The 26,869-nt window shown below is 31.1% G+C and overlaps 1 protein-coding gene across 7 annotated transcripts; it reads left to right on the top strand.

The window, feature by feature from the left end:
• Positions 1-1,288: 1,288 nt before the first annotated feature.
• LOC134851310 (uncharacterized) lies at positions 1,289-26,510 on the top strand. Of its 7 annotated transcripts, none has more exons than XM_063867336.1 (5): positions 1,289-1,458; positions 13,867-13,951; positions 14,341-14,472; positions 24,977-25,191; positions 26,066-26,510. In XM_063867336.1, the coding sequence occupies exons 2-5, from the start codon at positions 13,869-13,871 to the stop codon at positions 26,323-26,325; spliced, it is 690 nt and encodes a 229-aa protein (XP_063723406.1). In that variant the 5' UTR covers positions 1,289-1,458; positions 13,867-13,868; the 3' UTR covers positions 26,326-26,510. The 7 variants fall into 7 exon arrangements, with proteins under 7 accessions (XP_063723406.1, XP_063723401.1, XP_063723408.1 ...); XM_063867331.1 differs by having other exon boundaries at positions 1,291-1,458; positions 13,780-13,951; positions 26,066-26,509; XM_063867338.1 differs by lacking the exon at positions 1,289-1,458 and adding an exon at positions 1,509-1,757.
• Positions 26,511-26,869: the final 359 nt, after the last annotated feature.

Here is a 26,869-nt window from a genome sequence, read left to right as displayed (position 1 = left end):
AACGAAAAAAAAAACAAGACACGTAACAAAAGTTGAGAATTCATTCGAAAATTTCAATTTTTTTTTTCAGATCTGATCATGTCTGATGCAGTTCAGGACAGATATGCAATCTCACAACAAATGGATTCACCCTGGGTATATCTGTATTTTTATTTTTTTTTCTGTAGCATTAAAATTTTTGTATCTTCCAGGTCTGATCATGTCTGATGCAGTTCAGGACAGATATGCAATCTCACAACAAATGGATTAACCCTGGGCATATCTGTATTTTATTGTGTTTCTGTACGGGATACTTCTGGTCTGCCTATTTCATAAAAAATTCAAAATTCAATACTAAATCTATCAAAAAGTTGATTTTCATGCACTCGTGCAGTTCCCGGTGTTCCTCTTATCTTACGAAAAGCATACTTCAGCAGCCTACGATTTGTTATTTTTATAGGTATCTGCAAGTTTCAGCAGAAGCTATAAGAAAAACTAAAATTTCTGCTGTTCTATAACAGCAGACCCTATATCAAGACCCTATTTGACAGAAATTGTCCGAGTCGAAGAAAACATTAAAAAAAAACAGGCCAAATTTGGCAAACTTCGAAAAACACTACAGTTTTTCAAACCTCTCTTCAAATTTACTTTTTATTGGCACCATTGCCTAAATCTGGATGCCATAAATGAGCACCAAAGAGTCGTGAGGGATTGAATCCCTGGGGCGATTGTTTTCCTTTCCGCCAACTCCCCCCCCCCCCCCCCTAAGTCTGCTACGGTGTGAAGTAATCATAGAAAACGTTTTTTCAAATGTGAAACTAGATCTGATTTGACCGTTTCTTAAAGTATCCAATCGTTTTTTTTAGTTTTTACGACCCAATTCAGATCTTTCAGAGTTTTAGGTCTAAAAAAGATTTGCTCAGATCTGAAATAGACCATTTATCAGGTAGGGGAGGCTAGTAAGTCAAAGTATGAACAGTAATTCATTGGAAGACCATTTTTTCGCTGAGTTGAGTTTCTTACGTGTAAAGTTTTTTCTAGGCAATGAGTTCTTAAAATAAAACGGCATGAATCTAATACTTGGCGCAAGCTTTTTGATTTTGTCAAGGATGGCCAAAAAATCGGTGCCTTTCAGTATGACGAATCAAGCATAAAATGTATTTAATGACATCGCATATTATAAAAGCATTGTCCCATTTTTCCCGGTGAAGGAAAAATGGCGCTTTGACCAATATACCTTAAAAATACTACTTTTGTTTAATAAAACCTCCCAAATTACTTCACCACTGATCCATAAATAAGGAGCAAAAGAATAATCACAAAAGGTATCGCATCTTCCTTTTTCCTTTCAGATAATTGTCTATAATGTCATTTATGGTATTGGCAAACACCTGCGGTTTTTACGGCGACATCAGTTTCAAATATTGCAACCACTTTTGAGAGAAAATTTACAGATACTCACAGGAAGCATATTGCCAGGTCTGTTTTGCTTGCATACATATTTCATATCTCTAAAGCTAGAACTAATATCTGTCATCGGAAATGCGTATCGCAGTTTTCGGTCTTCTAATCTAAGCTACATTTTTATGCCGGTTTTCCAATCAATTTGAGCCATTTTTTGCCTCAAGACATTTGTAATTTGAAATTGACATTTTAATATTTAAAATTGATACAAAGAAGCATATTTGAAGGTTTCTGTGGAACGATACATAGTCGCTGATCTATTAAAGCCAAAACGGTCCCATCCTCTTTGTCGCTCTCATTTTTTGTCGAAACAGGTAAGATATTCTGGCTATGTAGAAATTTAACCTCCCAAAAGCATTTCTTAAAAAAACGTGTGCAATTTTTAGGGCTTTTGTTCGAGCAATCATTTGCCGATTGATTGAAATTTTCCTGTGCCAATAAATTTTTGATTTCCTGGAGTGAATAAAAAACCGTGAAGAAAAAATTGTCAAAAGTCAGAACACAAATAACAGCAAGCTTAAACATTCCGCACTTTCTTGTAAAGTCTGTACAATCCTAAAATTGAAACTTTCAATTTCGAATCATAATTGAATCCATCTTACAAAGTCACGATTTTCAAGAAGTGGAAGACCATTTTTTCGCTGAGTTTAGTTTTTTACGTGTAAAGTTTTTTTGGCGATGAGTTCTTTCAATAAAACGGCATGACACTAATACTTGGCGCAAGTTTTTTTGATTTTATTAAGGATGCCAAAAAATTGGTGCCTTTCAGCGTGACGACTTTCAATTTCGAATCATAATTGAATCCGTCTTACAAGATCAGGTCTTTCAAGATTTTCACTAACAAAAAATTTTTTCATTGGTGTGAACGCCAATGGAAAGCTTTTTTTGAAAGAAAAAAATCTTCAAAACAATTTGAAAAATCGAAAGCTTTGAATCTTTCCAAAATTTTTATCTTAATTTTGTCCACTCAAATTATGTTGCAGCTCACGCTTTTATGCAACGCATTTATCACGCATTTTAAAGGCACGTTGAGCGTTAATTATCTCCATTTGAATTAAAGGTAAAAATAGTCCCAATTTCAAACCCCTACAATTTTACAAAAATTGATCACAGAAAAAATACTTTTCATGTTTTTGTCCCAGGGTTCAAAAATTTTAAGTTTAGACTCAATGTCAAAATAGTTTGTTGAAAAGTGGAAAGTTGTCTGAAAAAAATTACCCCGAAGACAAAATATTCCAACTATTTCTTCGATGGTCGGCGATTAATGAGCAAAAGCCGTTTCAATGTTCCATTTGATCTGAGAATGGTTTCCATTTCTTCTTCATATTTTTCTTTCTGCTCATCCCCATGTCTATCTTTTTCTATCTTTTTCTCTCTTCTAATCTTTTCTTTTTTATTTTTAAGTTATTTTTTTTTCACTGTCTCTGTTTCAAAAATATAAAATGGTATGTCTCCACCCTACTTTGTATTCCTCCTGCTTCTATCAAAAACTTGTTTCGGCAGCACTTTAATTTTTACCTCATTGAGAAAACCTGGATAATCTTATTGTTGAATTTTACATAATTGACCAAAAAGAAAGTAAATTAAGACAAAGTTGAAAAAATTGAGAAGGCTATAACTTTTAGGCCGTCTCAAGTAAATTTACATAAAATTGAAACGGATGGTAAAACTATAACTTTAAGGCCATTTCAGGTAACTTTAGACAAAATTGAAAAGGATGAGAAAGATGTATTACGAAAGGTGTAACCTTTTTTGAGGAAGTATTACGAAAGATGTAACCTTTTTTGAGGAAAATGTGTATCCATTGACAACTTTGTGCGTCCGCAGCTAATTTTCACTAACTTGATACAATATGGAGAGATCAAGTTCCGGTTTACTTGCTTCGAACACCCAGAATTATAGTTATTGCGATCGCTAACTTTCAAAAACGCATTAGTTTTGATTATCTTACTTTTCATAAATAACCTTCACAAACAACTTACGCCCAATTCAAAATCAAACTTCATCAGTGACTGATGAAGTCTGATTTTGAATTGGGCGTAAGTTTGGAAAAATGAAACTTTTTTGAGTTTGGATTAATGAAAAATAGCATGCGCATGTAATTTGAAGTCTGTTAATTGAATTAATTGGTTCCATACAAGAGTGCTAAAACAAAATCAGCTTAAGATTGCCAAAAAAAATGGTCCAGTGCCGGAGTCTTATCGACTAAACGGCCTAAAATAAGTATTTTTACATCTTGATCTGAAGTCAGTGTTGTTAAATCTGGTTGGCTAATTAGCCAACCAAATGCAAACATGGTCTGGAATTTCTATTAAATTTTCGAGCAGATAAATTATTGGCCGAAATGACGAAATAGATAGAACATTTTGAATAAAAGAAATTCATTTTATTTTTGAAAAAGTTTCACATTTTCGCTAAACTTGGCTAATTTTTTTTCTGATGGAAAAGGTGATTGAACTGCCCGACCTTGTTGCTTGATTCGATTGGCTAAAATTAGCCAATCCAATTCTACAGCATCAATTTTAAGCTGAATACTTAAAGATTCTGATTTTTGGCCGTTATGTGCATAAGAACCCAGTGTCGAAACTAAATCAAAACAAATCGAGCGCCGAAATTTAAAAAATCAAGAAGTGAAATTTATAGCAAACAATGCACAAAGTTTTAAAGTAGTTTTAGAGGTTTCTTTTTTTTACCGCAAAAAACATTGTGCTTCTTTTTGTTCTCTCCTTCTTCTACCTTCTTTTTCTGGTTTTTAAACAAAGGTTATGTTTTTATACGACTTCAAAGCAAGTTTCGAAACTTTTTTCTCGTTCCTTTTTTGATCATAACCCAAAAATTTTGGTGGAGTCAATTTTTAGCAGTCAATTTTTAGTTTTTATGGCAGTAGTCGGTGGCAAGCTAATTTGGTAATTTTTTTTTCCAAAAAATGCCTGACAAATAACATTTTTGAGCGCTTGGGAAATGCTGAGCGCTTGTAAAACAGTATTTTACTGCAGCAGCAAAAAGAAAATGCTCAAAATCTGTCAAAAGTGGTTTAGCAAAAAATTGCTCTAACAACTTTTATGAATGCCAACTTTCTGGTTGTCAACGACGCCAGCGCTTATGTGAATTGAGAGAAAAGGTTTAGGAGGAGTTTTGAAAGTACAAATTTGCAGGTGTTCTAAGAAAAAATTTTGACATTTCAACTGCTCCATAATTAGTGTTTGTTGCTAGCAAAAAAATTTTCCTGATAAAAATATTCCTCATGAATTCAAAAAACTTGAAGTTTGTTGTTGGTATGCAGTGTAACTACTTTTGTTGATGGTAATATAAGCGTTTTCAATTTTTTTTATAATTATGTATAAAATTAATTTTTTTTCCCAAAATTTGTTCAATAACAGCTTCATACGTCTTCGAAATTTCGTTGACGACTCATTTTCTGCTGCAGTACAGATATTTTAGCAAAGTTTGGCTTTTAAGGGTAATAATAAGCTGCAAGATGGTTATACACAGCTGGAATTTTTGAAATTTTCGAGATAATTGATTTTAGAGCTGTTGCAACTTGATAGCTGAACCAGGCACAAATATAATTTTTCTTTTAAAATGTTTTCTTTTCCTGTGTTTTTGTTTTTTCGAAAATAATAACCTGCAATTTCAATTTTGTAAAATCTGACCCTGCTTAATACAAGAAAAAGAAAATTTTTATTTGATGCATATTTTGGGAGAAAAGTAGAGGAAGTGAAAAGTCCATTATTGGCAACGTTTAATTGTACCAAAAAATAAATCAGTCGCCTTCAACCCAAAACAAAAAAATTTCATATGAACCAAATTTAGCAAAATATCACTTTCTTGAATCGATCATAGCCAAGATGAACAATTTGTGGTCTAAATTTTAGTACGACCCAATGTTTGTACAATTTGCTTGATGGAAGTGGTTGATTTTACATAAGAATGAGGTAAAAAAAATTTTTAAAAAAAAGCTAAGATTTTGTAAAAAAAAACAGCAATTTTGAAAACAAATTAATATATGACCAAAATTCATAAAAATCTACCAAGAAACTGAGCAAAATGAGGTAAAAACTTACAGAATTAAAGACCAAATTTTAAAAGAACTAACAAATTTAAGAAAAACTTCGGCAATTTCTCAGCATAGTTTAAAAAATCTGGCCGCGTCAAACATTTTGTATCAACTACGATAGATATCAGCTACTATGATATGGAAAATCAAATACATTCAGTAGAAAAACAGAAAAAGAAATCGTTTTTTTCAAGAAAATTTTATAGTTAATCCATTCAAGGAAGTGCACAGCTGTTTGTTTAGTTCGCTTAAATACAAAATGTTAGTGGTCTAAACAACCAATTTGCGAAATATTCACGAATGCGCGCACACATTAACGTAAGAAGCAAAATACTGATGGAAGATCTGACAAATTTACTGAGAAATAGATAGGGCAGCGTATTAGAGTCAAGTATGACTGTTGCGGTACAAAAATTTTAACAGATGGAAAAAAAATTGTTCCTCCAATTCCCTCACGGGTCTCATCCACGGTGTCACTTCCATCAACGATTTGTAACGGGAAAAAGCCATCAACGTTACAATTTTCAATTTGGACAAAATTTGACTCTTTTCTTTATTTCAGAGGCTTTTTTTAGCAAAGAAACTCTTAGGTAATGCCCCCAGCGTACGAGCAGCTGTAAACATTTTCTTCGGTCTAAACGAAGAACTCAAAAAATCAAACGATTGTTTGGGTGTAAATGGGTCCCGAATATGAGAGAAGCATATTTTTAGACCTTGATTCTGATTTCTCGGAAACAGAAAAATTTATGTGTGTTTTATTTCACTGAGTTTATTTTCAGAAATTTAGTGGAAGTTGGTCTCCGAAAATCTAATTGTCAAAACCTCAGCTAAAAATTTCTGTAAAGCTTAAAGAATGTTGAAAATATGTACCTGGAAGCCTAATTGCATCAAGAAAAAATTTTTTGTTGATTTTCGGAGTGAGCTTGAGGTACTTAAAAAGATTGCTCAATAGCCGGAGAATGAAAAATTTCATGTTTAATTCTCCAACAATTTTGATACAAACGTTTTTCCCTTAAATTATGGATCGTAAAAAACAAGCCGGCGTGTCTCCAAACAACTAGTTTATGCTGGAAAAAATGAACTGTATCTGGAATTAAAAATCTCGTCTCTACCCAAGTTTGTGGTAGCGATTTGGCTTTTGAAACAACAGAAAACACTTGTGAATAATCATAATCAAAAATAAAAAACCTGTTGAGAACAAAGCAAAAATTTAAGCTTAGTTCATGAACGGGTGCAAGCAATCCAAAAAGGCTGATTCAAAGTGCCTCCGATTTAAACACTTAGTAACTGCAAAACAAAATTTTTTTTTTGGTATTTTATATTCGATTTGATTAGAAGTATGTGACACCTTATTGTTAGTTTCCAAACAAAATGAAATTTTATTTCAGTCAGAGTTGTTCAAAATATGGCATTGAGAAAGTGGGACTGACCGGTAAACATGCGATATTTTTTTTGGTACTATTGGGACTGATTTTGAATTTCAATAGAAATGGGACTAATTTTTCAACTTGATACACCAAACTATTATCGCATTTTGTTTTATTATCGCATCGAATAATGAAGAAAAGTAGTGACCTTTAATAGCCAAAAAGAAAGAAACATTGACCAAAAAAAGACGTGTTGCCGGCAGTTATATCGCTTAACAAGTTTCAAGTAGCTTTCAAGTGTAACCAAATTTCTGACTTTTCCAGCGGTATTTTAGCTGGCCAATTTTGAAAAGGCAATTTTGAACAGCATGTACCTCATAATTTTTGCTGCAAGTACTAATTGTTGTTGTTTTGTTTTGTTGTTCACATATTTTTGGAAAAAAGTGGTGGAATGTTTGTGCTCGGAGTGTTTTTTTTATCCAGACATTTTAAACTAGCAGTTTTCGACAAATTTTTTTATTGTCAATCGAAAAATATTGTTATTTTGAGCTAAGTTTAAAAAAATATATATTTCACTTGTTATTTTTTTTCGTAAAGTAATGGTTTTTTTTTATTGTCAATTTGACCAATTTGGGAAAAAATAACGCCCGATATATTTTGCTCTGTTAATGCGTAAACGGAGAATTATTCAGTCTTAGAAATTGTTCCAAATTGAATTGAGGAATGCCCTTCACTATATTTAAGACTTTGCCATATGGAAAATACATAACTTTTTACAGAGCTGATTTAAAGTTACCGGACAAAACAAACAACATTTTGACTTCAAACGCAATTTTTTGAATGTTTTAAATATTGAGGATAATTTCAAATGCTTTTAAACTTTTACCGATTTAGTTTAGCCGGACACAACGAACAAAACGTTGAATTTCATACGCGTTTACTTCAAACGATCAAACAGCAAATAGGGTTAAGACTAAATAAAAAGAGAAGAGATCAAAAATTGCTTAGAATTTCACCAGAAATTATATGGTGCAAACTTTCAGTAAGAAAATTTATAACCCATAAAAGGATCACTTTGGTTTTTTTGTTTAATCAAGAATTACACTGAAACTAGAAGTTAATTGATGAGAAAATTATAACAAAAGAAGCCCATTACACAGCCCAACAAAGTTCTAGAAAGTAAATAATTCAAAAGTTTAGCAGCAGAACAATTGAGAATTGCTTTTAGCTAAAGGTTTTGATTGTTAGATAGCAAAAATTTGTTGGTTTTTTCCGGAAAATTTTATTCAACATTGTACTTAACAGAGCGTTTTATTATCTATCATTGATGCTAAGTTAAGCTAGTTGAAATTCAGACTGCTTCCTGAGTTTTTCATAATCAATTTGAAAGACTTTCTGCAAAAACTTGTGGTCCTATTGTATTCAGGGCGGTTTTTCTCACAGGCAGAAGTTTTTACAGGCAAAAAAAAACTTAATAGTTAAAAGTTATCAAATGCAAAAACGAGGTTTTCCAAAAAATTCAGTTCAAAATAAGAAAAAAGTTGCAGTTGTTTTGTTAGCAAGTAAAAAGTGTAGTCCTACTCTAATCAAAGCGTTTTTTAACAAAGGAAAAAACATCAAACAATTATCAAAGCATAAAAAACAAAGATCAAAGAATTATCAAAGGCAAAAATTCCATTTTGAAAAATTGCTCAAAAAACAGAATAAACAATGAAACATTTTTTCCTTTCAACTTATTCGATAATACGAATTTTGAATTCCTAACCATGAATTGTAATATCAATGAGCTCATTACAGAATCAGAGGTGCAAATATTCGAGATTTTGTTTTGGTGATTTCAATAAAAAGTTTGATACAAAAACACAAAAAGAGCAAAAATCTGTGAATTATTTCAAACAGATATTTGAAATGATCAACTTTCAGCCCTTCGTTGAACTGGGTGTTCTTTGTGGAGCTCTACTACTTGTCGATTAAATCATGGCTTCCTACTGGTCCCTATTTGTTGCTAAACTTGAGTATGACTCAGTTTTCGGTTTTTGAAAATTATACGACAAGCATTTTTATTTTTAGTTGCTAAATCCCTTGTATGCACAAAAAACTGCGCTCAAAATTTGTACAATTTGTCAATAGCGTAGTCCAGACTGTATTTTTATAAACACATGAAGCAACAGTGACTCAAATTTTGGTTTCACCAGAAAAAAATCCGTTTTTTAAAATGTTTTTTTTTAAAAGGTAGAACATGATTTAATTTATCAAAAAACAAGGTTTTAAACTGTGTCCTTATAAAATAGCCTGAATTTGTGGCCTGATCAATAACTGTTTTGCAAGATTTTTTTCTTTCTTAAAACGCTCAAGTTTTTCTCAGAACAATTTTATTTTATCTGCAATAAATTGTTTCACGAGCCTATTTTACAGAGCTCGCGTTTTGTTTATGGATTCAGCCATTCATATATAGTAAACTAACGTACACCAAAGTTCTCTTGTAATATCTATATCTTTTTCTGTTGATTGTTTTGGTTCTCATTTTCTTGCCAAGATAACTATGTTCGGAAAGTTTGGCGAGACTTGTACAATGCTGTTACTATATTGAGTTCTAAGCAAAAATTGCTCAAAATGTATTGACTGTTTTTTGTTGCGGTATGAGGTTTTTAGGGTTTGAAAAAAAGAAACAATTTTATACGAAAATCAATGCTTCAATTTTTCGCCCAAAACATTTTTTATATTGCTTTGAATTCAACTACTTCGTACGTGCTGTCACGTGATACCACAAACTGAAGAATTGCAGTGACATAATTCGGACAAAGTGGTACCATTTTGAGACATGTTTGTCAAAAGGTCTCTTTTGTCAGAAAATATAAGTAATTGCAAAAAAAAAGAAACTTGAATGAGTTTATCGAAAAATAAGTCTTAAAATCTGTATTATGAAAGCCGTTAACAGCATTATACAATGAAAAAGGTCGTAAAGAATCGAAATTTTCAGCAAAACGTTTTTTTCCAACAAATATTACAAAGATTCAACACATAACTAAGTCTTTTTAAGAGTATCGATTTTCACAAGGAAGCAACTAAAACTATGGTTTGAGATTTTAAAAATATCGACTTTTTAACACTGGTACCTGTTTGCTTACCCGCCTGTAATAATTTGTTTAAGATGATTGTAGGATCTGCTAATTGCACTAATAGATGTTTGCCCTGCACTTCTTAATCAGAATTGCATTGGCTTAACTTGAGCTTTTTCACGTATAGCAAAAATGTATTTTTTTTTCTTTTTTCTACAAATGCATTTTCTACTTGAGTTTCAAACAAGAATAAAAAAATAATACTCAATAGTTATTTTGGGAGCTAAAACGGTTTGTCAGCGTGCTGTTTAAAACCGCTAGTATCGCAATTTAAAATAAGCAAAATTTAGCAAGTTTAATTAGCACGATCCGCTGCAGCGCCTTTGTCCTAATTTTTCCACCGAAATGTTTTCCCATAAGATGACAAATAGAAGCTAAGAATATTTTGCCTTAATTCCTTAGGCGAAGATTTTTCCGTTGTTTTCCTTATTTCTCGTTTCGTGCCAATCCTGTGGGACATCCGAAAAACAATGTAGAATAAAATAACCCACTTCATTTTTTCTAATCCAATCGAAGATATTTCAAGCAACCAAATTTATCTTTCGCTGCTTTTTTTTAGCAAATAGAACATTTTTTTTCAAATTTTAACTCCCTTTTTAGTTGATCTTGTTGCATGTTTTATCCTCGAGCGAACTTAATCTGAGATTAGCTTGTCGTAACAGACAAGTATTGATTTGAATGAATTAAAGGTGTCTGCTTTGAAGATTATTTTCTAATTATAATATCGTTTTTGAATCAGATAATCCCAACTTAAGGTAAGTGCAGCTTGCATATATTCCTGAACAAAAAATAGGCAAGAAAATTGATGTTGGTGTATATGACCATTTTTTAAATATACCTGCATTGAATTTAAAAAGCTCCGAAAATCTAAACAAATATTTAAAACAAAGAATAAGTCAAAACAACACTTCCAAGGTAAAGCAGAGCTAAAAATTAAATACGGTCCAACATCGCCAAAATTGATTATTTCAAGATACTGCAATATTCTGGTTTTAGCTGTATAAAAAACTAAGGATTTGAGAAATTTTGAAATTTTTGCGGATTTTTTTCAAAGGTCGATCAATTCGAAATTTCTATAAGGAACTTATTTTGTCAAACATTTTTTGCTCGGGCAAATTTTTCAAAAACAGGCCAAAAAAGGCGTTTTTAGGCACTTTTTAGAAAAATGCGATGCTCTTCCCTCAAAATTTGTTAGAATGGCGCATTTAGAAAAAATTTGAGGTTGCTCAGCCAAAAATGGATGTCGTAAAGTTATACCAAAGAGGGAAATGAAACCTTAAGAAAAATTTCGCAACCAGAACTGATGGAAGAGCAATCATCAACATTTGGCCTCACAGATTTTCCCCCAAAACCAATGCAGCTGTGAAATTTTATGAAAAACTTTATTAGGTTTTGAGCTTTTGAAACTGTTGAAAACCCAAACAAAATTCACGCTTCAAGACTTCTTGGATCAAAATGAACAGAAGTTTCAACTCATTGCTGGAAATTTATTGAAGAAAAGTAGCCGTGGAAAATAGCAAGACTAGCAATTTTACCAATAATGGAACTGCATGGTTACCTTTTTTGTTCATTAGTGGATTTTTTAGCATATTTTTTATTTTAAAAAAAAACACATTTTTTGAATTCTGCTCTATTTTTTTTGAGTTTGTTCCAAAACACAATAATCAGTTTTTTTTTCGTTTAAGAAACATAGAAGTTATTGGGCGATAATTTCAAAATATCTTGAACTTGAAGATTAGCACCGTTGAGTACCGCGTTCTACACAAAAATAGAGCAACCAACATTTGATTTATGTTTGGAATTTTTCTTTTTCTTTTTCAGCGGTTGAAAATTTCAAAAAGGATGTTTACTAATCTAAGTTTACCATTGGATGGATCTAAGATTCAAGTTCAGCATAAGATTATCACATCTAAATGTCGCAATTCTTAATTCATCCGCTTTTTTGAATTTGTCATGCTTATTTTCTTTTCCCGTAAAATGATTGTTTGAGCGCAGGAAATTTTTTTGCGATGAAAACAGATAGGTTGTCACGAAAAAATGCTTGTAATACAATGATCGTAAAAAAGTTTGCATAAGGAATTTTTTGAAAAAATGTTGCAGATATTTCTCTAAAATGCAACTTGGATAATTTTGATTTTGCTTTATGAAATCATGATAGTTTGATTTATACATTTCATGGCAACCAAAATAGTGGCGAGTAAAAACATTCAAAATTGATGAATAACTGATACCTGCTATCAAAACAGATCAACTCGACACCATTCTAACCCTTATGTTTAATTTTTTAATCCCCAGCTCTCAGTTTTCAGGAGCTAAAAAATTTAACACCAAAAACAGCTACACGAACTTGAGTTTTATGGAAAACTCAAGTTTGTGTATTAATTATATTGGCACAAAACTTAACCCATATAACCAAAAATCCATTATACTCCGGTATAATCTATTATAATCCATTTTTTATTACAAAACAATCATTTTCTTTTGTTCATGAAACCCGCAAAAATAAATTATTTTTTGCAATTTTTTTTTGCAAATATGATGTTTACGCTTTCATTGCATTTTCACCCTCACCGTCCCCCAACTTTCACGCCCCTAACGCCCCTTCCACACCCCCAATACACTTTCCAACCCACCCCCTCTCCAGCACCACACCCTCTCCACACCCGCACCCCTTTCCTGATCTCCCCCTCACGTTTTTTGTATATACCATCCCTCCCACAAATTTTAGCCTCCTCTCACAGGTGGGATTTTGCTTAACGTGAAAAAGGGGTGAGCTAAGGGGGGGGGATAAAATCTTGAGGGCTAGCAAAATGGCGGTTAAAAATAACTAACCTTTATTTTGATTATTTGAACGCGATTGCTTGAATCAGAATGAAACCGAAAATAGTGAAAATACTTGTTGCAACACTTTGTGTTTTGTAAAGTTTATCGAATTGGAATCAATGAATTTTATCGAAATATAACACCGAAAATAACATCGAGGTTTCAAAATTTTTATTCTTGGTCTAATTTTGAAGTAAACTTCGAGCGAACCTGTTAAGACCTGGTTGTCAAATTTAAAAAATTAATTGGTTGTCCTGAATACAAAAAAGTAGATTTTTTTTCATTTTGCTGGATTATGAATTTTTTCAAATTTTAAAAACGCTTTTCTGTATGGAATGTTTATGTAAACCCTGATAAAAGCATGATTAATTAAAATTTTTGAAAACTTTTGCCAAAATTTAAAATGTTGATACTTTTATTATATCATTTGGGAAGACAAATATAAGACAATTCAGGTCTTTTCCCATGCATTAGAAGTGCAAGGCTGTCCAACTTTCGACGATTTTAGGTGATTTGAGTAAAACAAAATTTTTGTTACTTGTGTTCGGTCACAAACACAATCAAAAAAATATTGAGAAGAATTTAAATTAAACAAAAACCAAATTTTTTGATTTTTTGGAAAAACTAGTCAAACAATTTCAATTTACGAAAATCGCTAACCATGGACTTTTCTTTCAATTTTATTTACCTTTGGACCTGCATGATTAGCATTTATGTGTAAAGTTTAAACGATATTCGAAAATTTCAACCCAATCTGTTTTCTTCTTTCACATAACATATAATTTTTCAAGTGGCATTCATCATTAAATATTGACTTCAGTTTGCTATGCTCTCTGACGACAAATTAATGTGGAACGCGAACCGTCAAGGATGAATTTTAATTCATTTACAACTAATTCTACCCTAACAGTTTTATTTTTAAAAAATATGCATTCTACAAGTTTCAGCTATTTTCTATTTTTTGTTTCAGACGTTGCTAGGTCGCTTTTTTCCTCCAATCAAATCTCTCTTTGACAAAACATATCGCATCCTGTCTATTGACATCTTGTCTGTTCAGTCATGAAGTTCCTCTCTAGTCTCACAAATGGGCTGAAGGAGGCAGTGGGCATCGAGAAAAAGTGGGAGTGGGGAGACGAAGAAAGGGAGGAATCAACCCACATTTACCCATCCCCCCACCCATCCCCCCACAATAGTGAAAAATTTTAGAAAGGAAAGCTACAGAAAAATGACTTTTAGAGAGCTAAACAAAATTTAATTTGAAAACACTTTCATTTCAATTAGCTTGCTCAATTTTTTCTCCAGTGTGCTCACATTTTTAATCTGTTTTGACCCTAATTTTGAATGATTTTTACTCTCTTTTTATCAATACACTGTGGTCTCACCATTTCTGAATGGTATGCCCCTTTTTTGTAAAGGGTTGAATGAGATCAATAATAGCTGTGACTGATTATCTTAAAAAAGGAAATGCGTGTCGAAAATGTTTTGCTTGGAGGGGGGAGGGAGGGGGATTGTAAAGCTGAGTTGATCCTAGAGAGTGGTTCCACACTTTCGAGTCAGAGCTGTCTCACTTCAAAACCAAGATAGAGAAGACAGCTGAGCCATACTACAAGGACCAGATGATGACCCCACTCATCAGCAGAAGCGACTTCGTTGAGCTGTGCAGGTTAGCTGGGCATCACTTTTCCAGCATTACTCTTATCCTCCCCAATCCCCATTACTATTTTTGCTCATCTGCTGAACTTTCCTGACATAATTTGCCCTAAAAGTGTCGTGGGTTCGCCTTGAGTGTCAATCAATTGATGGCGAAATTATGCCGTGGGCTAAAAAGAGAAGTCTATTTTGTTTTGAATCTCCATGAAAAACTTTGGGGAAAATTGAGGTTTTGGGCGGAATCAGAAATAAAAGCAGAGATAGACGCACTAAATTTATAAAAAGTAACTTAGAACAAGTCAGAATTTGGAAATGGAATTGGAAGTAATAGGTCAGAAAAGGTAATCAATCAGGAGAAGTGAGATCTCTTAACCCTTTAATCACTTCTTCAGAACTACCCATTTTGGTCTTGATGAGAAAAGCTGGGAATTGGAAAACAAGAAGAAACAAAATGGTCTTTTTCCAATTAACTAGAAGTAGCGAAAAATGAAGATGAACAGACCCGTTGAATTTAGAAAAATGGGGAGAGCAGACAATGGCGAAGAGTCCCCGGGTTGACGTCCGTATAAGAAAAATGCTTATCGTACGATTTCATATATGGCGACTATGGAAAAAATGTGTATAACACAATTTTCATACAAAATTTAAAAACTGTATTAAAGGTTTTTAAAGAAATATTTATGTTCTATTTGCCTCATCTGAATCTTTCTGGTCAATAAAAAAGTGATTTTTTTTTGACAAAAAAAAAAAACTTTTATCTTACAATTTCATTGTATGAAAAAATGCTTATCATACAATTTTATTGTATAAAAAATGGTATTCATGCTAATTTCTTCCAATTTTTTTTGTTAAAAATTGTATTATTTAAAACTTATTATTTAATTCCAGACCATGTAAAAAATGCCTATCATAATATTTCATAGTATGGAATAAATGTTTATCATGCTATTTTCATAGTATTTTTTTGGTCTATGAAATAATATGAAATAGTAGGATAAGCATTTTTTGTCAACCCGGGTCTGTTATACGGTCATTATGGAGGGACCGGCATATTAGCATGCGTGCCGATTAGCTTGCCGCAATTAATTTCACAAGCATTTTATAAATTTTGTTGTGCCATAAGCCGCTGTAACCAAAAAAAAAACGAAGCAATAAAAATGGTTTCTTTCTAATCCATCCGACTTGTATCGATCACTGACCGCCGCATAGAGAGCTGCTGTAACTTATAACCCTAACTAAAAATTCGGTTTATTCCTACATCGGCTTATCGCAATGCACCTCTCGCTATGTGATGTGCCAATAACGCATTTAAACTCACCAATGCCGCGTTTGAAGTCAAATGCGGCATTGAAAAATATCATAGACGAAGTACTCCAACCGCGCATGTTAATCGGATCAAATGCAAATCTCTAAAACCCTGCAATAATTGTGCTAAAGGTCTGCTTTTGACCTAAACTAGAAATCGGATAACGTAAAGTCCGGAAATGTCGCTTTTTGTTTGCAACAGTAGTGAAAATACTTGCGATGTTCTTAAAACTCGTCGCAATGTGGTCTAAAAATTAGTCGCGACATAATCTTAAAATTTGCGGCAATTCAGTCTAATATTTAGCCGCGATAAATTATAGAAATTTTTGCAGTCATAGTTTTATTTTTTTATTTTGCTAATGTCGGATTATTTTTTGCAAGAGCGTAAAACAGCTGCAATTAGACAAGAAAACCAATACAAGACTGCTCGTATCAGGGCGAAGCCCTGAATTTTCCGACTGCCTTTTAAAGCATATGAAGCAAAAGTAACATTTAATAATTGAACGTAAAAAATGAAAAAAATTTTGGCTAAAATCAAAGTATTTTTTAATTGATAAAATAAAAGTTGACTCTTACCATTTTGATAGCTTTTAGGACGTTCAAATGGAGCCAAATAGAGTTCTTTGTTTAAGGTAAAAAGGTGTTTTTAGCAAACTGATTAATTAAAAGAGTTTACTTCTGATACAAATATTGCGTATCGAAACCCTAAACTTACGAAGAGAAATTTTTTTTTTTTTAGAAAACTTGAAATTAATTAAAAATTCATATGAAATATGATCAAAGTCAGAGACTCTTTTTTCCCTTACACGATACCGAAGTCGGTTATAATTCCTCGGCAGAGTTCATTTTCCCTCAGTTTCTTTGAAAACTTTAAATTTCGGTTTCATTTATGATGAAAATTCGAATAAGTTTTCCGGAGACTTGTTTCTAAAACTTAAATTAGATTTTCAGGACAACAATACTTTTTGAATGATAAAAAAAAATTCCGTCAAAAATGGCTAGTTAAAAAGTCGAAGTTTGTCTGAAGAAAGAAAAAACACTCCCCGAGCACAAATATTCCGTTACTTTCGTATCGAAAGTCGGAACAATAAACGAACTTTTAAGGTGTAGTTAGGCGGACCAGCATAATATATACGCAACTGCCACGAGAATGCCTGCACATGGTCACAACATCAGCTCTATGTTTTTTTTTCGGAGCAAAAGGGCTTTAAGAAATTTCTTTATCAAGCTCGGTCGATTTTTTTTTCAATCGAACACAGTTCAAATGTTTTTTTTTCTCGATCGAACACAGTTGGAGTGTTTTTTTCCTCTATCAAACCCAACCGATTTATTTGTTATTTGTCAAAATTTGTTTCTGTCAAAAAATCCTCGATCGGTGGAACTCAGCCTAAACGTTTTTCGTTGGTCGAACTTGGTCAAATTAATCTAGTCAAAAAATAGATATGTGTGATAGAGATGGTCGGGACAAAAATCGCAAACTTCTCGACCCTGGGTGGTTAACTTTCTTTGAGCCGCGGTTAACTTTCTTTCGGTTGCGCGGTGGCGGTTCAATTTGGCATCATTGTCTTGGTCCACAAAACCTGGAAATTCAGCATTTCGATTGCGGTGGTATGAAAATAGCCAATTTTACTAGCGGCGGTCCGCAAGTCTCAAATTTTGTTCGCGATGTCTAACCATAAAACCAGAATCTCAGCTCAGGTATCATTAAAAATATTGAAGCAAAATGCTTGCATCAGCGCAAAGCCCTGAAATATATAACTGTTTTTTTTTGTAAGGAATCTAAGGTACGTTTTGATGACTTTCGATGCTTTGTTTGTAATTTTACCACGCTTCCAATGACTATTCGGAGTGACAATTTTCGCATTGTTTGGAATTAATTATTGACAAAAATAATACCAGAATCAGATAGGAGGCGTATGAATTCTTGACGCTTATAAAAACTGGATGCTTTTTCGTTATCATTTTGTAACTGATGTTTTTAGATTGATACTTTTAGAATCCAACTCGACTTCAAAAAAAAACAATCATAATTTTTTTTAAAAATAAATGCTCATGACGTCAATAATGTCGTTCAATTGGTTCAAAAATATGTCAAAAAAACTTGAATAAAAATCAAAATTTGGTCTAAAAAGCACGCGAGTATGAATAAATTGTCAATTTCATCAAAAATTGGAAGAATATACATTTTGTTTCCTAATTTCAGAAACAATTAATACCTCTCAAGTTTTAGGGATCATAACTGATAATAAAAAGACCCTTCAAGTTTTGAAATTCCGCAGTTAAAATAAAAATTTATTTGCGAATCATTTTATAAAGTAATGGTGGGGAGAAAATAAACAAGGTAGCTGAAAAAGAATAGACGGCACATATTTATTGATCAACAAGGTGTCTTTAACTGTATTTTCAGCCACTAAATCTGCTGAACAAGCTGCAATTGAAGCAGTTAGTAAACAGTTTTCCTTGAAGTTTGTTTTTAGCATACGCCAATTTTCATTTCTCCTGATAGCTCAGAAAGAAACTAAGTTTCAGCCGAGATACTTAATTGTTTTAAAAACTTCATAAGTTTTAGCCGAGATACTTAATTGTTTTAAAAACTTCATAAGTTTTAGCCGAGATACTTAATTGTTTTAAAAATTTCATATGTTTTAGCCGAGATACTTAATTGTTTTAAAAATTTCATATTTTAAGCCGAGATACTTATTTGTTTTAAAAACTTCATAAGTTTTAGCCGAGATACTTATTTGTTTTAAAAACTTCATAAGTTTTAGCCGAGATACTTAATTGTTTTAAAAATTTCATAAGTTTTAGCCGAGATACTTAATTGTTTTAAAAACTTCATATTTTAAGCCGAGATACTTATTTGTTTTAAAAACTTCATAAGTTTTAGCCGAGATACTTATTTGTTTTAAAAACTTCATAAGTTTTAGCCGAGATACTTAAATGTTTTAAAAATTTCATAAGTTTTAGCCGAGATACTTAATTGTTTTAAAAACTTCATAAGTTTTAGCCGAGATACTTAATTGTTTTAAAAACTTCATAAGTTTTAGCCGAGATACTTAATTGTTTTAAAAACTTCATAAGTTTTAGCCGAAATACTTAATTGTTTTAAAAACTTCATAAGTTTTAGCCGAGATACTTAATTGTTTTAAAAACTTCATAAGTTTTAGCCGAGATACTTAATTGTTTTAAAAACTTCATAAGTTTTAGCCGAGATACTTAATTGTTTTAAAAACTTCATAAGTTTTAGCCGAGATACTTAATTGTTTTAAAAACTTCATAAGTTTTAGCCGAGATACTTAATTGTTTTAAAAACTTCATAAGTTTTAGCCGAGATACTTAATTGTTTTAAAAACTTCATAAGTTTTAGCCGAGATACTTAATTGTTTTAAAAACTTCATAAGTTTTAGCCGAGATACTTAATTGTTTTAAAAACTTCATAAGTTTTAGCCGAGATACTTAATTGTTTTAAAAACTTCATAAGTTTTAGCCGAGATACTTAATTGTTTTAAAAACTTCATAAGTTTTAGCCGAGATACTTAATTGTTTTAAAAACTTCATAAGTTTTAGCCGAGATACTTAATTGTTTTAAAAATTTCATAAGTTTTAGCCGAGTTACTTAATTGTTTTAAAAACTTCTTAAGTTTTAGCCGAGATACTTAATTGTTTTAAAAACTTCATAAGTTTTAGCCGAGATACCTAATTGTTTTAAAAACTTCATAAGTTTTAGCCGAGATACTTAATTGTTTTAAAAACTTCATAAGTTTTAGCCGAGATACTTAATTGTTTTAAAAACTTCATAAGTTTTAGCCGAGATACTTAATTGTTTTAAAAACTTCATAAGTTTTAGCCGAGATACTTAATTGTTTTAGAGACTTCATAAGTTTTAGCCGAGATACTTAATTGTTTTAAAAACTTCATAAGTTTTAGCCGAGATACTTAATTGTTTTAAAAACTTCATAAGTTTTAGCCGAGATACTTGATTGTTTTAAAAACTTCATAAGTTTTAGCCGAGATACTTAATTGTTTTAAAAACTTCATAAGTTTTAGCCGAGATACTTAATTGTTTTAAAAACTTCATAAGTTTTAGCCGAGATACTTAATTGTTTTAAAAGTTTCATAAGTTTTAGCCGAGATACTTAATTGTTTTAAAAACTTCATAAGTTTTAGCCGAGATACTTAATTGTTTTAAAAACTTCATAAGTTTTAGCCGAGATACTTAATTGTTTTAAAAACTTCATAAGTTTTAGCCGAGATACTTAATTGTTTTAAAAACTTTATAAGTTTTAGCCGAGATACTTAATTGTTTTAAAAACTTCATAAGTTTTAGCCGAGATACTTAATTGTTTTAAAAACTTCATAAGTTTTAGCCGAGATACTTAATTGTTTTAAAAACTTCATAAGTTTTAGCCGAGATACTTAATTGTTTTAAAAACTTCATAAGTTTTAGCCGAGATACTTAATTGTTTTAAAAACTTCATACATTTTAGCCGAGATACTTAATTGTTTTAAAAACTTCATAAGTTTTAGCCGAGATACTTAATTGTTTTAAAAACTTCATAAGTTTTAGCCGAGATACTTAATTGTTTTAAAAACTTCATAAGTTTTAGCCGAGATACTTAATTGTTTTAAAAACTTCATAAATTTTAGCCGAGATACTTAATTGTTTTAAAAACTTCATAAGTTTTAGCCGAGATACTTAATTGTTTTAAAAACTTCATAAGTTTTAGCCGAGATACTTAATTGTTTTAAAAACTTCATAAGTTTTAGCCGAGATACTTAATTGTTTTAAAAACTTCATAAGTTTTAGCCGAGATACTTAATTGTTTTAAAAACTTCATAAGTTTTAGCCGAGATACTTAATTGTTTTAAAAACTTCATAAGTTTTAGCCGAGATACTTAATTGTTTTAAAAACTTCATAAGTTTTAGCCGAGATACTTAATTGTTTTAAAAACTTCATAAGTTTTAGCCGAGATACTTAATTGTTTTAAAAACTTCATAAGTTTTAGCCGAGATACTTAATTGTTTTAAAAACTTCATAAGTTTTAGCCGAGATACTTAATTGTTTTAAAAACTTCATAAGTTTTAGCCGAGATACTTAATTGTTTTAAAAACTTCATAAGTTTTAGCCGAGATACTTAATTGTTTTAAAAACTTCATAAGTTTTAGCCGAGATGCTTAATTGTTTTAAAAACTTCATAAGTTTTAGCCGAGATACTTAATTGTTTTAAAAACTTCATAAGTTTTAGCCGAGATACTTAATTGTTTTAAAAACTTCATAAGTTTTAGCCGAGATACTTAATTGTTTTAAAAACTTCATAAGTTTTAGCCGAGATACTTAATTGTTTTAAAAACTTCATAAGTTTTAGCCGAGATACTTAATTGTTTTAAAAACTTCATAAGTTTTAGCCGAGATACTTAATTGTTTTAAAAACTTCATAAGTTTTAGCCGAGATACTTAATTGTTTTAAAAACTTCATAAGTTTTAGCCGAGATACTTAATTGTTTTAAAAATTTCATAAGTTTTAGCCGAGTTACTTAATTGTTTTAAAAACTTCTTAAGTTTTAGCCGAGATACTTAATTGTTTTAAAAACTTCATAAGTTTTAGCCGAGATACTTAATTGTTTTAAAAACTTCATAAGTTTTAGCCGAGATACTTAATTGTTTTAAAAACTTCATAAGTTTTAGCCGAGATACTTAATTTTTTTAAAAACTTCATAAGTTTTAGCCGAGATACTTAAATGTTTTAAAAACTTCATAAGTTTTAGCCGAGATACTTAATTGTTTTAAAAACTTCATAAGTTTTAGCCGAGATACTTAATTGTTTTAAAAACTTCATAAGTTTTAGCCGAGATACTTAATTGTTTTAAAAACTTCATAAGTTTTAGCCGAGATACTTAATTGTTTTAAAAACTTCATAAGTTTTAGCCGAGATACTTAATTGTTTTAAAAACTTCATAAGTTTTAGCCGAGATACTTAATTGTTTTAAAAACTTCATAAGTTTTAGCCGAGATACTTAATTGTTTTAAAAGTTTCATAAGTTTTAGCCGAGATACTTAATTGTTTTAAAAACTTCATAAGTTTTAGCCGAGATACTTAATTGTTTTAAAAACTTCATAAGTTTTAGCCGAGATACTTAATTGTTTTAAAAACTTCATAATTTTTAGCCAAGATACTTAATTGTTTTAAAAACTTCATAAGTTTTAGCCGAGATACTTAATTGTTTTAAAAACTTCATAAGTTTTAGCCGAGATACTTAATTGTTTTAAAAACTTCATAAGTTTTAGCCGAGATACTTAATTGTTTTAAAAACTTCATAAGTTTTAGCCGAGATACTTAATTGTTTTAAAAACTTCATAATTTTTAGCCGAGATACTTAATTGTTTTAAAAACTTCATACATTTTAGCCGAGATACTTAATTTTTAAAAAACTTCATAAGTTTTAGCCGAGATACTTAATTGTTTTAAAAACTTCATAAGTTTTAGCCGAGATACTTAATTGTTTTAAAAACTTCATAAGTTTTAGCCGAGATACTTAATTGTTTTAAAAACTTCATAAGTTTTAGCCGAGATACTTAATTGTTTTAAAAACTTCATAAGTTTTAGCCGAGATACTTAATTGTTTTAAAAACTTCATAAGTTTTAGCCGAGATACTTAATTGTTTTAAAAACTTCATAAGTTTTAGCCGAGATACTTAATTGTTTTAAAAACATCATAAGTTTTAGCCGAGATACTTAATTGTTTTAAAAACTTCATAAGTTTTAGCCGAGATACTTAATTGTTTTAAAAACTTCATAAGTTTTAGCCGAGATACTTAATTGTTTTAAAAACTTCATAAGTTTTAGCCGAGATACTTAATTGTTTTAAGAACTTCATAAGTTTTAGCCGAGATACTTAATTGTTTTAAAAACTTCATAAGTTTTAGCCGAGATACTTAATTGTTTTAAAAACTTCATAAGTTTTAGCCGAGATACTTAATTGTTTTAAAAACTTCATAAGTTTTAGCCGAGATACTTAATTGTTTTAAAAACTTCATAAGTTTTAGCCGAGATACTTAATTGTTTTAAAAACTTCATAAGTTTTAGCCGAGATACTTAATTGTTTTAAAAACTTCATAATTTTTAGCCGAGATACTTAATTGTTTTAAAAACTTCATACATTTTAGCCGAGATACTTAATTTTTAAAAAACTTCATAAGTTTTAGCCGAGATACTTAATTGTTTTAAAAACTTCATAAGTTTTAGCCGAGATACTTAATTGTTTTAAAAACTTCATAAGTTTTAGCCGAGATACTTAATTGTTTTAAAAACTTCATAAGTTTTAGCCGAGATACTTAATTGTTTTAAAAACTTCATAAGTTTTAGCCGAGATACTTAATTGTTTTAAAAACTTCATAAGTTTTAGCCGAGATACTTAATTGTTTTAAAAACTTCATAAGTTTTAGCCGAGATACTTAATTGTTTTAAAAACATCATAAGTTTTAGCCGAGATACTTAATTGTTTTAAAAACTTCATAAGTTTTAGCCGAGATACTTAATTGTTTTAAAAACTTCATAAGTTTTAGCCGAGATACTTAATTGTTTTAAAAACTTCATAAGTTTTAGCCGAGATACTTAATTGTTTTAAGAACTTCATAAGTTTTAGCCGAGATACTTAATTGTTTTAAAAACTTCATAAGTTTTAGCCGAGATACTTAATTGTTTTAAAAACTTCATAAGTTTTAGCCGAGATACTTAATTGTTTTAAAAACTTCATAAGTTTTAGCCGAGATACTTAATTGTTTTAAAAACTTCATAAGTTTTAGCCGAGATACTTAATTGTTTTAAAAACTTCATAAGTTTTAGCCGAGATACTTAATTGTTTTAAAAACTTCATAAGTTTTAGCCGAGATACTTAATTGTTTTAAAAACTTCATAAGTTTTAGCCGAGATACTTAATTGTTTTGAAAACTTCATAAGTTTTAGCCGAGATGCTTAATTGTTTTAAAAACTTCATAAGTTTTAGCCGAGATACTTAATTATTTTAAAAACTTCATAAGTTTTAGCCGAGATACTTAATTGTTTTAAAAATTTCATAGGTTTTAGCCGAGATACTTAATTGTTTTAAAAACTTCATAAGTTTTAGCCGATATACTTAATTGTTTTAAAAATTTCATAAGTTTTAGCCGAGATACTTAATTGTTTTAAAAACTTCATAAGTTTTAGCCGAGATACTTAATTGTTTTAAAAACTTCATAAGTTTTAGCCGAGATACTTAATTGTTTTAAAAACTTCATAAGTTTTAGCCGAGATACTTAATTGTTTTAAAAACTTCATAAGTTTTAGCCGAGATACTTAATTGTTTTAAAAACTTCATAAGTTTTAGCCGAGATACTTAATTGTTTTAAAAACTTCATAAGTTTTAGCCGAGATACTTAATTGTTTTAAAAACTTCATAAGTTTTAGCCGAGATGCTTAATTGTTTTAAAAACTTCATAAGTTTTAGCCGAGATACTTAATTATTTTAAAAACTTCATAAGTTTTAGCCGAGATACTTAATTGTTTTAAAAACTTCATAGGTTTTAGCCGAGATACTTAATTGTTTTAAAAACTTCATAAGTTTTAGCCGATATACTTAATTGTTTTAAAAATTTCATAAGTTTTAGCCGAGATACTTAATTGTTTTAAAAACTTCATAAGTTTTAGCCGAGATACTTAATTGTTTTAAAAACTTCATAAGTTTTAGCCGAGATACTTAATTGTTTTAAAAACTTCATAAGTTTTAGCCGAGATACTTAATTGTTTTAAAAACTTCATAAATTTTAGCCGAGATACTTAATTGTTTTTTGAAAACTTCATCAGTCTTAAAAACCCTTTTTCCACGAGGGAAAGGACCAATATACGAGCTGTTCAGCTCATCACTGCGAACCGCTGATGTGCCCCTGCTTAAAAGCCTCTGTTGTGCCCCTGATTAATATTTAAACTTCATTCTGCATAAAGTGATTCAATTGATTCAATTATAATGTTAAGGTTGAGATTTTTCAAACAATCAAGTGTCTAGGCTAAAACTGTCAATCGAGAAACAACAACTTCTGAAGGCCACATCAAATGAGTTAATTGGACAAAGACTCAAATATTATTGTTAATAAAAAAGCTCTTTTATGATGCAAAATAAATGAGTCAAATAAGTTTCTAAAATGTTCAAAAACTTCTCAATATCTCTTTTTTTTCAGGCTAATTTTGACGAAGGATTTCGACCTGGATAAAGAAGACATGCGAGATATCAACTATGACGATGTGTTTGACACCCACCTCAAGCAGCAGGGGGGTCAGTTCGGAAGGGACAACCTGGAAGCGGTGTGTCTCACTAAATGTCTGGCTACTCCCTTCAGAGAGCCATCCAACTTCTTCTACTTCTTCGCCCTGAGTGACACCAACAAGTCGGGAGGTTGGTGGATATTTAAGGAAATCTCAAATAAAAAATTTTTTGTTCTCAATAACACAAACCGTTCTAATTCTATATTTTCTGAACTCGCAAGCAAGCTATTGATGGCTTCAGTGTTTTTTTTTTCATGTTTATGTTTAATGGAAAACTTGAAAGACAATTGCTGATACTTTTTTAAGAGGGGCAAAGTTATTGGTAGCCCCTTCCCTTTTTCTTAAGGAGTTTGAAATTTTTTAGAATCGGATCTTTTGCTCTTTTTAGTGGAGGATTCGTAAAATCGACTATTTGGGGCTGCTACCTAAAACAATCGATGGAATATCCGTTTATAACAAAAATTCTAACATCCCCTTGTCGGCTCTGTTTCCTTTCCCCCACATGCAAAATTTTCGAATTAAAATTTTTGGTTCACATTATTCGATTGTTATGAAAATTGGCATACGGACTAATTAGATCATGGCAAACATATTTGGGCTTGATAATTAACCTTGTAAAAACCACTCGTTACACCATAAAATTGATGCCCGTGTGTGGTGGTAGTGGGGGTCGGAGGGGGGGGGGGGAGGAAAAAGAGCCTTCGCGTCGGTCAGTAGAAATACCTTGACAATAATGAATGACGGACCTGTGTGATTGGAACTAAGAAAAAACAATTTTTAAATTGAATTTGATCGGTATAAGTACTTAATGTTCTTCAAGAATATTTCAAAACTGTGCTCAAAAATTGCAAAAAGGTTGGGTCTCAAAATATAGATCGATCGTCGCTGAAGAAAACTTTGTCGCTGACAAAAATGTCAACAACAATGTGCGCATTTGTTCATTTGCGTTGTTCTTCTATTTTCGAAACGTTCGTCGGGCAAAATTATCTTAAATGCAATTTTAGGTCTGGACACAGTTGAGTTCAAACGTATGCTACAGAACAAATTCAAATCAGCCGGAAAAGGCAAAGAGGTTAAGATCGATCACTTGATGGAGGAGTACTTCCCCTCCGACGAACAAGACAACGTGCTCTACAACTTCTTCAAGAAGATCAAGGGCAAGGATGAAGTGTCCATTGCAACTTACGTGCAGGCGTTTCCTCAAGATCTGTTGCAGGAGTGCACGTGCAGTGAATACATAGCCCAATGCGTGGCATCTCATTGAAACTATTTTAGACTTTTGGACTGTTTCCCATTAAAGTCCTCTCCCTTCTTCCCATAATATGATCAGAATCACAACGCTTTGAGCCTTCATTTTTTACTGGGGAGGGGGTTTAATAAGAACGAGCCGACTTGTGTTCCAGATCACAAAAAAAGCAGCCCTTCTTGGGACCCTTTGAAAATATACTTTTAAGCTAACCATGAAGTCTCAAACTTTTTTTAGTTATAAATAATATTTTTTTAAACAAAATTATTCGAAAAAACGTATAATTGTTTCAGAATACAAACGAAAGGCGTCCAATTTCTGAGATTTTGTTTTATACGTTTTTCTCAGTTATCTGGAACACCAGGCAAAATTCATTAGTTGTTTGAATGTATTTGTAATAAAATGAAAAAAAAAAATTGTGCTCATTAATGAATGCTTTCTCGGAACTACCAAGAGAGTCATTTACAAAACATTACTAGCAAAAACTTATTGATGACCGTTTAGTTTATTCGTTTATTAGTTGTTAGGATGAACGATAATCATTTATCAGGTTCTTATCTCA

This window comes from Symsagittifera roscoffensis, chromosome 7 (assembly GCF_963678635.1).
Source record: "Symsagittifera roscoffensis chromosome 7, txSymRosc1.1, whole genome shotgun sequence".
Classification (NCBI taxonomy): Eukaryota; Metazoa; Xenacoelomorpha; order Acoela; family Convolutidae; genus Symsagittifera; species Symsagittifera roscoffensis.
Note: the sequence above shows the minus strand (reverse complement) of the source record. Positions and strands in the feature narration are given on the sequence as shown.

Bases quoted from the DNA above. Each gene is read 5' to 3' on its own strand.
- LOC134851310 (XM_063867336.1), top strand. From the start codon at position 13,869: ATGAAGTTCCTCTCTAGTCTCACAAATGGGCTGAAGGAGGCAGTGGGC. The intron at 14,473-24,976 runs GTTAGCTGGGCA...CTTTTTTTTCAG, and splicing joins GACTTCGTTGAGCTGTGCAG to GCTAATTTTGACGAAGGATT. The intron at 25,192-26,065 runs GTTGGTGGATAT...ATGCAATTTTAG, and splicing joins TGACACCAACAAGTCGGGAG to GTCTGGACACAGTTGAGTTC.